At 33.2% G+C, this 17,272-nt stretch overlaps 1 protein-coding gene across 1 annotated transcript; it reads right to left on the bottom strand.

The window, feature by feature from the left end:
* Positions 1-14: 14 nt before the first annotated feature.
* On the bottom strand, positions 15-16,295 carry LOC130818796 (uncharacterized). The gene is made up of 20 exons (XM_057685008.1): positions 16,155-16,295; positions 15,794-15,906; positions 14,003-14,078; positions 13,779-13,921; positions 13,244-13,330; positions 12,714-12,797; positions 11,548-11,752; positions 11,137-11,222; positions 10,739-10,970; positions 10,523-10,646; positions 8,982-9,118; positions 6,715-6,823; positions 5,339-5,381; positions 5,063-5,225; positions 4,170-4,240; positions 3,924-4,017; positions 1,296-1,508; positions 942-1,151; positions 503-820; positions 15-399 (listed from the first exon to the last, which is right to left on the bottom strand). Exons 1-20 carry the CDS (start codon positions 16,170-16,172, stop codon positions 274-276), a joined length of 2,652 nt encoding a protein of 883 aa, XP_057540991.1. The 5' UTR covers positions 16,173-16,295; the 3' UTR covers positions 15-273.
* Between the last annotated feature and the right edge of the window lie 977 nt (positions 16,296-17,272).

The following is a 17,272-nucleotide window of genomic DNA, read 5'->3' on the forward strand; positions in this document are numbered from 1 at the left end:
ATATTAATGACAACATTGAACAAATCATGAGCGTAACCCTTGCAATGGGGATTGCTTTCATAAGAGTTATATAATGAGGATAAAGACATTCTACACCGTTTAGAGTTATATAATGAGGATAAAAACATTCTACACCGTTTTACAAAACATAAACAAGCAAAAGAACATGATAAACAAGACTTACTTACATACAAACTAAATCGGAAATGATTCAGATCAACATTCAAAGATTTCAAAACTTTTTGGTCATCCAGAGGCAGTAGTACAACCCTGTTAAAACATCTTATACAGACCATTCTTTTGGTATATAGCAAAGTCGCCTTCAAGTTCAACCAACAATGTTCGTATAGATTCCTCACTTGATCCTTTAAAATGCTCTACAATATCACGCAAGGCAATCTGCAGCGGCAGCAGCAATGATATCGTAAAGGAAAATTACTTGGCAGAAGCATTTTTCTAAAATTTGTATAAGAAATATGTAGTGGAATAGAGAACCGCTTACCCCATTATCATAGCTTGCAAGGAATTTTACAATGGAACTCTGCGTGGCTTCGATTTTACCGTAACTGTCATTTCCATCATCAAACTTGCAACGTTTCGAGCTAACCATGTAACAATCACTTTCTTCATTGTTGTCATTCTTCGACAATTTACAATCGACATCACAAGATTCTTCGGCATGTCTTGAAGCCAAAGAGTTAGGTGATGAAACAAATGCACCAGGATCTTCATTTATTCTCTCCGCAGTATTGATTTCAGACGGACAAGTTATACCACAACTTATCATTGCAAGACCAGTCTTTAAATGTGAATAGCTTATCTGGCATCAGTGATTCGATTAGTATGATTTCAAAGGAATACTACATGAAAATCAACTTCTGATAACTAGTAAAAACAAGGCCCAACCCGACACAATAAGCCTAAAGTTTTAACGAACTCACATTTTCTGGCAACTCGTCCTTAATAGGCTTCAACTTTTGGGTTGAACCAACTTTTTTAACTGCATCGAGTATACATGCGAACATCTCAGATGTTAACTCAACCTCAGCACAAAATCTGGGCCAGTTAGCGGCTAAGCCTTCCTGGAAAGCCTCGAGAAGATAGCTGTAGACAGTTCCTTCTTTGATTGGGGCAGATCTCCCAGGAAAGTTCTGTCAGGTAGAGAAAGAGATATGATATGGAGCCATAGCCAGATAAAATAGCAGACGGATTTTCACGAGAGAAGACCATGAAACATTGCAATAAAAATATGCAATGATGAGAAAAGGAGAGAGCATAAGGACACAAAAATATACAGCAATTTTCTCAATGGAGTGTCCATCTTCAAACCACATTCTCCAAGCTTCGAACTTTGCAGGTGTAAGCTTTTTTGGAAGCGTATGAACTGGATTCGCCTTTTTCACTGAAATACTCTGTGTGCTCATTTCCCCATCCAAAGACAAATTAAGATCTTGTGAAAGGCGCTGCACAGCTTGAATAAAATGATCTCCATATGTCGTGACAAGATGCTGCGATATTTTAGTAATTTAAAAAAAATTAATAGACTAGATTGAAAAGCTGAAAATCACAAGGTATACAGTCAGAATATCTCATATAAGAAAATCTTTTATACAATTTAAAAGCCAATTACCCCTGAAAGATGCATGGCAGTTACTTCTCTCAAGTAGAGCATACAGCACAGATTGGAACAATACCTAAACAAGACTCATTTCCAAGCAGTTCCATGAACTTACCTGAACTTATCTGAACCAGCGTAACATGATTCACTAGTTGATTTGCTTTTTCAATTCGTGATTCACTCAAATTTGCCCAAGAATAGCCCAAAACCGACCATAATTTGCTTTTTTCGATTTGGGATTTGCGTGGAGATTAGCGAATCACGTGATACTAATCTGAACTAATTATTCCTAATACGAAATTGTATTCCTATGCCTTACCTAAACTTGTCTGATTTTATTGGTTTTCATTTGACTTATTTTCCTGAAATATGTCAAAATAGATTCACCTTATTAGCGTTTATCTAAACTTATTGTTCCTGAACTCATTTTCCTTTAACTGAACTAACCTGAAATTGTTTTCAGAAAAAAGCCATATAGAACAAAGCTTTAACAAAAAGTTGCACCTCAAAACAAGCTATTCATAAACTGAAAAATGTTTGATTAGTTGGTATTGTTTTTATCTTCCCCATAAAGGACAAAGGTCAAAATCCTGGGGAAGCCTGAACCAACTCAGCAGAACTCTATAGAAATAGTAAGGAATACAAAAGAATAATCATAGTAAGCAAAAGCACACTGCACATAGACAGGTTGTCTCACATGTTTAAGGGGTTAATGCCTATGCACAATATTAGAAAAGCTTGGGCTCCTAAAAGAAGAGAAAGACCACGAAAAGAAAAAAAATGTTTATACCAGTGTGTAATACTCCCTCTGTGATATAAATGATTAAATTAGAGCATTGGATGGTAAGAAAAAGTAAACATAGCAAAATCTTAGGGACAAAGGGAGTAAAGAATACGAAAGAAAGCGAGTGTATCCAGCCAAAAAGTATCACGCTATCCTTTTTGGCCTTATTAGTAAGAAACAATCTTGAAACATCAGATGTTCCGTGTTAGAACTTAGAATAACACATCTAAAACACAGACAGGAACTCTTATCATTTTATGAATTTTGAATGGTTCATCTCCATAATGCATATCAAACCCATTCGTAACATAATGACAAAACAAGGTTGCATAGTACTATAGCAATGAGATATAAAGGTTTTTAAATCTACCGAACTAATAACATCCACGTCGTAAAGATGCAAGAAATTCACATTTTAGGTCGACTTAAGGACTAACTCACGATCTTGGTCGATATTAGGCGGTACAAGCACATCACCCAGTTACCGAATCTTCATATCGATACCGTGATCGGGATTCAGGACCAAAACCACATCTGCGCACCTTGATCGATATCCATCTTCATGCAACATAGGACTGCGTGTAAATAATTACTTTGCGAAATAACATACAATTCGCTTTACTTTCTCAAGTCTTTATTGAACATCAAATGATAAGCAACACCGTTCCAAGGAAACTTGTTTTGTACTCGTGTATTTCTACTCCAATGACAAGCTACAACAGTTGTAGCTTCAATGGATCACACAACTCAATCAAACACTTAAACACTATTTTTACCCATCGACACATTATATATTTTGCAAAAATGTTACTTAAATTATATGGAATATTGGAATGATTAAAAAGTTATTAAATTTCTGAACTATTCCATTTCCAAATGATACTAGAAATGGAAATGGGTCTTGATTATCAATTAGAAAACCAGAGATTTGGGGATAGATAAACATTTTCCAGACTTTGGAATAGGACTTCCCTAACAAAAAATAACATATACATTACCATTACTGTCATTTATTACCACCTATGGAAAGGCCTATTAGTTCTAAGTTCAAATGACACTAGGAGTTATGTTCATCAGGTTTATTCTACTAAAACTATATGGTTGGCGAGGCAGATAAATTTTATTCATGACACCTTCCTTTCTGATCAATCTCCTATAATATCTCGTCTTTTCTGTAGATGAGTGGTATTTCTGGCAAAGCCAATGAGACGTAGACAGTTAGCTACTTGAAGGAGTCGAAAGTATTAAAATCAATATCCTTCAAGAATTCATGATTATTTATCTGAAAATATGGACAAGCATGACAAACACAATGAGTTTAAGTCTCAATTTCGAAAAAGAAAAGACAGATTCAGCAAATTCAAATAGTCTCACAATTTATTAATTTTTCACCGAGATAAAGAAAATAGAATACCAGAATAAACTAAAATTCATCAGAAAGGTATAAACATAGCACAAAGAACCTCTGCCAGAAAGAGATATGAGCTACAGAGAACTGCTGTTACTGTCCATTGGACATACCTGGTTGACACCATCGATGTTTGCTAATCTTGCCTTTGTAGATGGTCGTACCATTGCGATTTTTTTTAATGTAACATCATTGCATATAGCATATCTGTAGGTAGAAAATAAGGGAATAGATTGATTATAAAATATTATGAAGTTTAAGTCTCCAAATGTTTTTCCTTTGTGAAAATGTGTGAAATGAAGGAACACAAATCATTATCCAGTATATAAGGAGAAAATTAGGAAGAACACAAATCATACGGAGCAGTTCCAGCGCCTCTTGCAAGCTTTGTCCTCTCTTCTAAAAGTGAGCGATAAATTTGAACCTCAACCTTACCACAAAAGAGTCAAAAGTTCACAATAATATATGAGCAAAACAAACAGATAGTGTTAGAGAAACAATCAAGTCAAAAGAAAAACAAAAGTGATTTACCTCCAAGTAACCAAGTTAATATGAACTAATACAGACTTGGGCAGTAAGCAAAAAACAATTATAATTCGATAAGATTCTTCGGTTATATGCTCATTATCATTTATACAACTTTTCTTCAGTTGGCAAGAAAGTAAAAATCAAGGCAACAGAAACACAGAGATATATCAATAGTCAAAGGAATAGCATTACTACTTTCTATTCAACATTTAATTACCCAAATAAAGGGTTTTAGTTCAGATTGCTCGAATTAGAGGCTAGCCTAATAATCTGGTGATCGAATGCAAAAATTGTTAGAATGCTAACGGAGGTATCTCTTTCATTGTCAGGGATGGTTAATGAGAGTTTGGTAATACATGCATTCATTTATACACTTTTCTCCTGTGAGCATAGTGCAAAAACAAGGCCGCATCACATTGCATCGGCCGCGTCGTAAAGTTTTTCAGGAAGAAATGAACCGATATTTCTTGCATTGTAAGGTGTGAAAAATCTGCATTTTAGGCCATATCAAGGGATATCTCATGCTTTCGACCAATATTTAGGCATTATGATAATCGTATCTGAATTTCCGTTTCGTTACCGCGATCGCGACCATTACCGCATTTTTGCACTATGCCTATGAGGCTATGACTTGCAAATTTCTCGCAAACTAAAATAGAACAGACTACTGATTGCTCCAAGTTATTGTAGCTTGAAAGAACGTCTACGCATTAACTTTACCTACCTCTGATAAGCCTTCACATTCAGAAGACAAAGGTTTCAAGCCTTCAACTTGACCCGATTCACCTCCCTCTTCCTCATCCATGTCATCAGGAATAGGCAAGTACAAAGGTGGTTGACAATCAGGTCCAGCAGAATTAAGATACTTTTCTCCTTTGGTGCTGACACTGAAAACATACGCAATAAATTGATAGCAGATAAGGCTTAATAACAAATGAATGAAGATCTACAGAGTAACAAATCTATAAAGAGCCAGTTTGCATGTAAAAGGATAACTCGCCTTACAAATCTGTAAACGTCACTAATTATCTCCTTCAGATAACCTGTGTTTGTCATGAAAGGTTGATAAAAATATCAATTAGAATTTGAGCTTCAACAAAAGCCGAGAAGCCCATACTTAGCTATGACCAAACGAACTTAAACTAAATCTTCGAAAACAGAAACCAAAATATGATACAGAAGGCACGAATATTGTTCATGTCCGCACAAAAAAAAGATAAACATCAAAACGACGATAAACGCAAAATTTCAGTTGTCCTTCCACTAAAATCTTTACTAACTATGAACCTAAGCACCAAGCAAATCAAGAAGCAATTTGCAAATAATGAAACACAAACACACAACCAAAAGTGCCACCAAAACAATTGGAGGCCAACTTCAGGAATGAGATTCAACTAGATAAAGGACAGAATTAACAAACAAGGAAATACAACATATTAGGCATATCTTCAACAACAATAAAATTTAATTAAGGAGCATTGAAAATTCTGAAAACTTAAAATAGAACTTATGATACAAATCAAAACAGCAGAAGGCAATAAACAACATAATGGCTTTAGTTTCTGCACCTTTAGAAGACAAAGGTAATTACTCAATCTCCCCTCTCCTCCAATCACCAAACCACAAACAAAAGAGAGCAAGACTGATGATGTTTAAGAGAAAGCCAAATAAAAAGAAAAAGATACTATCCACATGGCACATTGTCCAGTCAATGATATGTTTTGGTGCCTCTGACAGGAACGAAACTATCATAGTTCTTGATTATTATCATCCTTTAGGCTCTAGCTCATCTCTCCCAATTATTAAATTGCCTCTTTAAGACCTAAAGATAAAGGGCGTTTATACTTTCCTACTTGGACACTTTTCTCTTTTAAAAAGAAATCAGTTGATACATCCTGAATGTTCAGATGACTAATCAGCAAATATTTCCTTTTAGCTATGAGCCTATGATGACTTGTACAAGGGATTCACATACAAAACTTCTATTACAAACGCAATGATGGATCACAAACTAATTTTTGTTTGGATCAGCAATTACCTTACATCCAAAGAGGATTTCAACATTTTACAAGCATATCGAAGTATTTTTTCTATCAATTGGTATCTTCATGCATGCACGAATTGCAAAGAGGAAAAGAAGCGTAAGAAATGATGTTAAGAACACAAAGAACATCTAAACAGGATATCAGACTCCAACAAAAACAATAAACGCACAAAATAATTAATCTACTAAAGCAATATACTAGTGAAAATTCTTCCACACATTGGTAGTAAAAGATATTGTCGATATAACATGTCTTGGATGTTAACAAAATTACAAAAAAACAAGCTTTTCACTTAAGTTATGATCAACACGTAATAGCTAATTGAAATTACCATGAGAAATCAATTGGGAGCCTAACGACTTCCACCAATTTGAAGAATATGCCTTCCCAAGACCATGCAATGGAAGCTTATCGAACTGAGCATCAACTATTTTTTTTGACTAAGAAATGAAGTAACAGAAAAGGTAGTCAGCTTTCAAGAATAAAGAAAGATAACATGAGGATTGAGGAAGTAGATTATGAAATATCGTCACACATAGCATTTAAGCGTAGTTCTTCCCCTTTAGTATTGATATTAAACCATATATTGCCACACATAAAAGTGACAAACTCTAAATCATTATCTTAGCAACTATACAAGAAAGCTACAATTTTGCACTTCATACACCATCATATTGTAGCAATTACTGAAAATGACACAATTGAGTAGGAAAACCCTACGTAAAACCAAAAAATATAAAACTAATAAATTTGTCTACTTATTTAAAATGTTTGGAAACAATCTGCAAGTGTTCCATAAATATTTAACAAGTCTAAAGAGCCAAGGTGTTGATAAAAAGCCAATTAGGTTTTAGACAAGATTTTGAGAGCTTTCCAACAAGAGTAAGTGTGTTGAAAGCATCGCATGATCAAGAGCAACAACTATACACAAATCCAAGTGCCTAGTCATAACGTCATAGCCAGATGTGTCCAACAAAGTACCAGTCTAGGTGTAACAATCGAGAAATTTAATATTTTAGAATTGAAGAATTTAAAATAAATATTCGAACGAGGATTAATTTGGGTTGAATGAATATATAATTTGTGGGTAAAATAACGGAGAACCAAATTGGGCTCAAATATATGGCCACATTTAATTCTATCAATTTCTTTCTTTTATTTTATTTTTTTATTTAATGTCTTTCTATATTCCTAATGCCCTAAACCATGAATTAGGATATTTTCTTCCCATTTGCATTTTCCCCAAACCCTAATTTCATTTAACAAAACTGAAGTCAAAATTTTGCTCTTGTTCCATTTTAAGCCATTCGAAATCCCTTGCCTTCTATTCCTTTGAATTTCGCAGTCTTCTCCCTCAAAATAACTCTGAGAATTCGGGTATAGAATGGCTTTTCGTGCTTTCTTTCCTTGCCATTTTGACATGAAACTTTCGAAATTATCAACAATGGTGCCTTGTTCTAATTGCTTTCGCCTTCTTGCCTGATTCTTGAACAAACAAACATAATTTGTCCTTCTCATTCAGTTAAACCTGACCCTCTATTGTTTTCATCTTTTAGTTGTTTGCAGATCGGAATCGGTCGGGAACGATGGGTTAGAAGTGATGACTAGAGTTACAAAGATGTTATATTGAGTTGAGTACGTGAGAAGTGTAGTATTGTATTAGATTTTGATAGATGTATATTAGACTTGATTGTGTTGGTTATATTGGACTTATAGAGTGATTTTTATGATTACTTTGTATTTTAGTTAGATGTTCGGTTTGAGAATTAGCTAAGTTAGTTACGTTAAAGAACTGGTGACTCCTTTGCTCAAATTTTGAAATTGTGATTTAAGATTCTTGGGAAACAGACCCCGTGATGACCCTGTTTACCTAGTCAACGGTAAGTCCGGTTGTACACTAGGGAAGAGCAAGGGTCAAGGGCTTTAGCTGCAAGTATCCTTAGCACCTAAAATGGTAAAGAAACGAAAAATAAGGTCGACACCCCTCTTAATCAAGCCAAGTCAAGATCCCTTGCATGCCACGATTTATTATTTCTCCATGTTACAATAGCACAATATAACATTCATAACTAGCAAGGAAGTTAACAAAAGTGATTTTGGTGCCAGTAGGAAGGTTTCAATGAATCTCAAGAAATAAAGTGAAAACAAGATAATGATCAAAGTCATACTCACATGAGTTAAATTTGTTTTAAACCTACTAATGAAAATTTACCAAGAAACTTGAAAACAAGGGAATCGAGGGTTTAGGATTGTTTATGATCAATAAGACTTCATTCTCTATGAATTATATTTACTTAAGCTTATCTAAACTTATTAGTCTATTAGAATTTTTCGAACTTTATCTAAGCTTATCTTAACCTTTTCGCCCCTATCTTAACTTACTTTTCTTGAAATAAGTGAAATATGATTCACCTCATCTAAAGTAAACTTAATAATACCATCTTGAACTTTCGTGAACTTACTAAACCTTATTTGGCTTTTTATTTCCTTGTCTAAACTTATGGCACTTCTTTATATTTCCTGACATAAGGCATAAGCCATACATAATACAAAAGGCTTAAACCTAAAGCAATGTGGCATAAAATTGATTTAGCTTACCCGAGAACCACGAAGAACATCTATAGGAAGATTGAGACCCCATTTACCCTTGCACGAATGAATACAAGCCATGAGTAGATATGCTTCTTTAGACATGTCTCGCTCCCTCCGTGTAGAAGTGCAATTGTCACAATTTCCTGCAAGCATGATGTAGATCAATTGAAGCATATTTAAAAAGATTAACAATGGACTAAATTTGATTAAGTTAACACAACTAAGAAACATATAAAAAATGAATATTTACCAAAGCTAGAATTTCTATTTTCAATATGAAATCAAACTAGTTTGATGACCCATGCAATACGTCAAGTTGCATAACTCCAATTTGTTTAAAGGCAATAGTGGTAAAGGAAAAACAATGTTAGGTTAATGGTGTTGAATTGGAGCGGCTCATAACAGTAAATGTGTCAATATATTGTTACTCAAAGATTTTACTAGAATGATTTGATGTTCTAGTAAGATCAAGGAAGAGAGCGATTTGATTTTGATATGGCTTTCAAAACTACTTGTTCAATATATTATTATATATGTTTGCCCTAGATTGTAAACATCAAATCCTTTATTTTGAAACAAATCTTTTCATGAGATCAAGATCAACACCATTAATTATTTTGAAGGTTGGATCTTTAGTCGGTCTACTAACACAAATCAATTATTGTTTCTTCTAAATTATCTTGACATCAAAGAACAATAACCAGAGCAAAAACATTAAGTCGTAAACCTATATTTAGCATTTTGCCTACAGATTCTAGAAAACTTAAGTGCTCAATAACAACACTCATACCTTGATCAAAATATCCTCAAGAATCCACTAGTATATATAAAAAAAATAAATAAATAAAAACTCAAGATCCAACCTTCATCCTCTTATATCGTAATAATTTGAAACAATGTCAAGTTTATAGGTGAAAATATCATAATTGAATAGAGTTTACAGTAGAAATGATTATTTAATGTAAGAAGTAAAAGTCAAGGTGTTGCCATACTGAAGATTAAAATTGTCGTGGTATTAGGCAATAACACACAAACAAATAAAAAAAAAAGGTGAAATTTTGAAGAAGTCTATGACACACAGGAACCATGTTGAAGATCAACGGAAATATCTCCAGTCAGTCTTGGCATTTTGAAAAGGCGAAAACACCCTAAGATGAAGACAACAACTAAACTCATTAGCTTAGCACATTGAACCAAGAAAAAAGTTGCAAACATAGACTTGCAATTTTTAGTAAAGAGGGTGCACAAAAGTAATACAACGTAAGCAATCAATATATGCAAAAAGTTTTGAAAACCTGAGAAATAAAAACTAGAAAGATCAAAAAAGTCAAAGAAACCCCTCCTTTACTCAATAACTGATAACACAATATTGAACATGATACTTCATCCAGACAATATCATACTTTACATGTGAGAAAAAGGAACTTTAATTGAAAAAACTCATCTATAGCGTCTCAAATATAGTTGATCAATTATCATAACAAACTTAAATTCTCACTGGGGGAAAGTATTCTTCCGAAGTAAAAGAAGCTAAAATACTAACATACCACAATTTTCTACTGGAACCTTTTCACCAAAATGTTCCAGTAAGAACTTCCTCCTACAAGTTGTCAGCAAGCAATATTTTTTCGCGGCCATCATTGATTCAAGAACAGCATTTCGTTGATTTTCCTACATATTTTAGCCCAAAGGGGTGACATTCACATATTACAATAACGAATAAGTTTCAAAGCTTTAGGAGACAAAAAGTACTAAATACATACTGTTTGTACTCCACTGCAATAAAAGTCCGATTTTGCAAAGTCACTACTCATGTAATAGAGCCAACAGATAGAAGCTATTCCATCTCTCCCACATCGTCCACTCTCCTGGTAATATGTCTCTAAACTTTTTGGGCAACCATAATGTATCACTTGTCTTATGTTTGGTTTATCAATTCCCATCCCAAATGCAATAGTGGCAACCATGACATTCAGTTCATCCCTGATAAATAATCTGATAGAACAAATGATTTGCTAAGATACAAACTTGTGATAGAAAAAGAACAAGATATGGTTCAATATTCTGCAGATGTTACAAGAGATTTATTTACTCGCTGACGCAAGAATTTGATACAAGGTTATAAAAAAGTAATATATTGCATCAACGGAAACACACGTACCTATGTGCCTCTTCTCGAGTTCCACTAGCCATTTGACCATGATACATTCCAGCCTTTATTCCTGCACTTTCCAACAGCTGATGTATCTGTAAAGAGGGCACAAACCAATTATAATCATAGAAAAACTAAGGATGTTACTCCCATTTACCATTAAGTTGCCAATTCCATATCCCTTTTAAAATGTATCTTCCTGAAACCAATTCAACACAAGTGGTTTGAATACCATCAAACAACTTAGGGGACCATAAATACAAGAGCCTAGCCCATCATTTTATCTTTTTCCATTTGACTCAAAATGATAAAATTATTTGAAAGTTTTTGTCATTGTTTTTCGATTAGTCTGTTTACTAAATATATAATCTGCACTTGTTGAATAAATCATGCTTCTCTAACTTGGAAGACCATGCATACCTTCTCAACATCTTTAATTGTAACGCAATAAATGATGGTTGATCCAGTACTGGCCATAGACTTTGAAACTTCTTCTACAAGTTCATTCAAGGAGGAATAGCGATTACTAGATTTCACTCCATAAAATAGATTTCTACGATCAAAGGAGCCAACAGCAACAAAAGGATCTTTCATCTTCAACGAATTACATATGTCTGATCGAACCCTATAACCATAGTAAATAAGAAACATAAGCATGTTAATAGGGTATACAGCATACTACATTGGAGTCGTGGGACCATAAATAACACAAAGCTCATTATGATGCAAAAACATCAAGTTACCCTAATGTCATTAAGTGTCCAACTTAGGGTGATGTTTGGGGGATCAAATTTACGCAATCTTACCTTTGTTAGCGATAACATAACAATTACAAAGAAGTTGTTTCCAATTGACTATTGATAGCAAACATCATTAATAGTTTCACATATATAAGAATTGTGCATGATAGCAAACATCATGTGAACCTCAATATGCTGGTTAGCAAACCATATGCATGTTTGATCCACATGCCTTATTTTCAACACGAATATAGGCTTTAGGGTTCCTAATTCCTGTACTTGTTGCGATTCAACAAGACCATTGTATGAGCCGATGATCATCTCATAAGAGATAGCCCTAACAAATAGGATCAACAAATCACAAAATTCAAAGGCCCAAGAGAAAGGTGTTCTTCAGCGTATACGAGGCATAAAAAAATATCAAAGATGATGATTGTTGGAGATATTGAGTACAAAATTGATTAGAAAGATAAATACTTTTAGACAAATATGAGGTCCAAAACTAGACAACATAAAATCGATCAAATACTACATCTCACTAAATCCTCTTGTGCCATCCACAATGAATCTCCCAAGCAACGTTAAGAAACAAAGAGATAAAAAAGTACCTCCCTCGGTCCAAAGATCCTTTTCATTATTCTGTTTAAGAATTTCAATATAATACGCAAACTACAGATGATCACAGACTAGCCTCTCAATTCCTTATGCACTTAAACAGCAAGAAGAGACAAGCAACAGAGCAGTATCTCTCTAAAACATTGTATTTCGAGGATGGGAGACCTTTTAGAAAAAGAGAGAACATTTTGTAAAAATAAGTATCCAAATGAAACCTTTTTGTTCACTTACTTTTCTGTGGCAGTTGCTGTCAAACTCACAAATGGTATATTTAAGAGAATGGGACGCAAATTGTCCAATTTCTTGTACTCCAATCTGCAAAGATTCGGAAAGGCAAGTCAAAAAGGAAGAATAACAACACATAATGCAAACAAATTTATAAGAAATTGCATATCAAGGAGAATGCTCTACTAAACACTACTTGGATTTAGACCACAATCGATGTAAATGTAACTGATCAAGAACAACGTCATCCTAGATAAATCTAATGTCACTGTTATTAGCCAATATTTTATGCTATTAGTATAATTGCCTTTTCCCCCCACAAGCAACAAAACTAGTGTGGTGTGTAATGCCAAACCAACTACACCACTAAACCAAAGAATTTCCAATCCAATAAGCAACGAAAATTGATTTCTTTGTGGACAAGTAAATCTCACACGGTCACACTCAATTGCAAACCATTTAAAGGACCTAATAAATAAGTGCAAAGAAAGCTTGGAGAAGCAAAATAAATAAAATAAAAATACGATTCTTATGACCTGAAATCATGACCCCATTCTGATATGCAATGTGCTTCATCAACAGCAAAAAGACATATTCCGGCCTTGAGCATTTTTTTCCAAAAGCTGTAAAATAAGGGCATAGATCAATAGCAGACAACTAGACAAGCACCGTTTATCCAGCTTTTATAAACAAGAGGATGAGTAGAGTGTATAGATTTCAAATATTTTAAATATCAATTCATACAGTTCGGGTAAGTCTTCCAAACTATAAGGCAAAAACAATGCATACTGCATTCATTTATATAGATAGTAGCTTATGTCTAGAAAATATAAATTATGCTTTAGAGAAGAAAAAAAGATAACGAAAAAGGAAATGTGATCCACTATGCACCTGTTGAAATCCAAATATGTATTGAAACTATTGACAGAGTAAAATATAAAATATATTTTTAAAATGGGTAACCAGATTGTACTTGCAATTAATATATATCCCTCAAATCTGATAATTGAAAGAAAAATAAATCATGAACTAAAGAAGCAATAAAGAGCAGTTATGTGAAGCAAAGGACACCTGTTAGAAAGCGCACATGCTTTCTCTGGGGTCATGAACAACAAACTGTAGAAGCCAGACTCAGCTTTAGTCTGCACAGTTTTATCCGTTTGAGAGGAGGCTAGGTAATCCGCAATAATCCCCCGTTGTTTTAAAGCCATTACCTACCATTTATCGGTCAATCATTTGTCAACTAGTTGCACACCTAGGCAATAAACAAATCATGCAATTATCAAGAACATCACCTGATCTTGCATCAAAGATATAAGAGGGCTGACCACAACGCCTGTTCTCCCAGATATCAAGGGGGGAACTTGATAGCTGCATTGTGCGCATCAAGCAAGAAATTAGACAACATTGAGTTTTTAAAAAATTATTAATAATGGAATGTCAGATAAAACATTAGCTCAACTAAAATATATATTTCGTGTATGAATAATTGACACAAACAATTTAATACGGTACAACAACAACAACAACAACAACAACAACGAGCCTTAATCCTGAAAAACTAAGGATAATTTGATGAATTAGCATCATATTAAGTAGCAACGATGAGCCTTAATCCTGAAAAACTAAGAATAATTTGATGAATTAGCATCATATTAAGTAGCCAGATTAATATCCTACAATGTATACCCATTAGAAGTTAAAACCAATTGAAGAAACAAAAATAAATACTCCACGAGTTTCTCAAAAGGCAAACTAAAGAAAAAAATGAAAGATGAAAAATACTCGTATCAAAAAAAGGGAAAAAAATTAATAAATAGCATATAAGTATATAATTGGAACGCAAGAACATTTACAAATGTTGATATAACTCCATAATATTGGGAAATATTGTAACACATGGACCTTGTCCGGATAAAGGGTGACTACCTGGTACCTAAAAAGGTTGTAGACTGATGTCAAATCACTCCAAAGACCACTCAAGTCTCAAGACCTGGCATGCTTAACTATAGAGTTATTATCAAATTGACAACCTTAAGAAGATGCAACCTTGTTGATACGAAAAGGAACTACTTTCCAAAAAGATCCTTGTTGGTCTCAACTAGGAGTATCTATATCTATCTTATATATTAAAACGGTTAATATCAATTACCGTTGAATATATAAGTGCGGGCACAGAAGTAGATGCAGAAGCACATATTTGTGCAGGCACAAAAGTAGCAGATACAATAGAACAAGCACACGAGTAATGTGGATACAGAAGCACAAAAGCACATATGGTACAACAAAGAAGCACATAAGATCAGAAAGGTTCTGAGAACTAGCACAGAAGGTTACTACTTACTATTACTAATATCTAAAGGTTCTAATTAGTGGATTAAGTTTGTTAGCCACGTCATAGTCTATGTAACAGAATTTTGTTATTAGCACCCTCTTTTAATCTTATATATACATACCTTTGCTGTAAATTGATGTAATTAATTAAAATAAAAAAAAACATTTCGTTCTTTACATTAAATTCTCCGCTCTCTTCTTCCTCTTTACATTTCAAGATTGCATCCAATATGAAGTTTTAGCAATGACATGCTTTACACACTCGCAACCATGATAATTTTTCCCGTCAAAATCATAAGGGTAAAAAGACAAATATTCAACAAATCAACAAATGTTTTGTTTCCTTTAATACTCCTTCAGCAGGCTACTTTTATGATAACTATAAAAATATTCTCATTTGTAGATGTATGTTGAAATATAATATCATTTTGTTTTAGGAATAAGAAGCTAATAATAATAATTGAAAATCGAGATATTCCGGAAAGTTGAGCTACTTACAATTATTTAGTGCATAAACGCACGAATTCCAGATTTCCAATATCAATCAGATTTCGAATAAAACCCGGCAACCTCAACTACGTGAGGCCCCATAATATGTTACATATTACCTCTATACCACTTACATCCATTTGCACAAAATAGTTGATAAATTAACCTAGTTTAAAAGATAACTAACCGTTTGACAACAATAAAGAACAAATTAAAAGCAAGTGTATAGAAATATACAAAAAAAAAATAATAAGAGGGCTCACCAAAGAGACTTGCCACTACCAGTAGCCATGACAACCAAGCAATCTCTTCCTTCCAGAATCTTCTCAATGACTTCCTCTTGATATGGCCGAAATGACGAAAACCCAAAATATTTCTGCACTCCAATTAATCAAATTAATCATGAATTAACAACCCAGATAAAAAAAATTAACAAAAAAATATAGAATACATGAAATTCAGAAGTAAAATTAACTTAAACATGATGAAATGGAATTATAAATAAATTATATACATAAATTTCAAAGTAGAAGTGAAGTAAAAAAAGTTTGATTGAAAACAAACGGTAGGGCAGATAGAAACGAAATAGAGAGAAGGAGAATTGCGGAAGGTAAACGGGCTCACTTTGAGAGTAGACTCCATTGTTGAAGATTGGAGAAGTTGAGGAAGTGTAAACGAACCCTTTTACTGAATCGGCACTTCTATATATCCGTCGATATTTTCCCGCTTTCTATTCTTAGTGATTGCCCCCTTTTCCAAGTTTTTTCAAATGTATTTGTTCCTATCCAAGTTTTTTAGTACAAGTTTTAATAATACTTCGAATGTTTATGGAAATTAAGAAAAATATTTTATATTTATAATTATTATAATAATAAAGTATATAAGAAAAATATTTTTATAGATAAGTAGGGAATATTTCGAAATTATATAAATACACTAAAATGAGAATAGATATTTTAATTTATATAGATTTTAATTGTAAAAATATATAGTGACTAGTGATCCTATTAATTGAATTTTGAGACTTAGAAAAAGAATTATGATAATTTTGTTCAACATATAAAAAAAAAGGGCTAAAATATAACCAAAAAATAGGTGATGAAAATATAAAATTTTTTTATCAAAACAACAAATTAAAACACTTAAAATGATAAATGAGAACATTTGGGAACAAAAAAAAGTGTAATTTTTTTATACATTAAAATGTACTAAGTATCTTACCAAATGACTTGATTTCTCCTATACATATATGACGTATATATGTACTCACTATTAACCGATCTATTTGCATGTACGAGTTGTATAAACTCGCTCTTATTCGCTTAGAAAGACATTCAAAAGCACAGAACAAAACTTTCAATTACTATAAATGTATTTATGTATTTAACCGCGTATATTTTAAAGGAACTAAACAGAATATTCAATAGCCTTTTTGAATATCTTTTGACTAAGCTGACTCACACAAGCTAACTTATGGTCAGAATCCACCATCTTTTTTCTTTTAGTCAAATTTCATGACAAGAGTTTCCATCTAAGTTTTATATAGACAATTAATGATAAGATGATCACGTGACTCTACAGTAATAAAACATAATTCACGACACAAGTCGCAATTTGCCAAAAAAAGTCAAACCATGCAAACACAATGTATGTTTGACAAATTGTTGTTAGCTAGGACAATTGTTTGGTTCAATTATTGGAATAGCTAATAAGGCAACTGTTATGAAGACTTTTGATAAAAA

This window comes from Amaranthus tricolor, chromosome 7 (genome assembly GCF_026212465.1).
Source record: "Amaranthus tricolor cultivar Red isolate AtriRed21 chromosome 7, ASM2621246v1, whole genome shotgun sequence".
Taxonomy (NCBI): Eukaryota; Viridiplantae; Streptophyta; class Magnoliopsida; order Caryophyllales; family Amaranthaceae; genus Amaranthus; species Amaranthus tricolor.

Bases quoted from the DNA above. Each gene is read 5' to 3' on its own strand.
- LOC130818796 (XM_057685008.1), bottom strand. The intron at 10,971-11,136 runs GTACGTGTGTTT...TTGTTCTATCAG, and splicing joins ACTCGAGAAGAGGCACATAG to ATTATTTATCAGGGATGAAC. The intron at 1,152-1,295 runs GTATATTTTTGT...TCTACCTGACAG, and splicing joins ACTCCATTGAGAAAATTGCT to AACTTTCCTGGGAGATCTGC.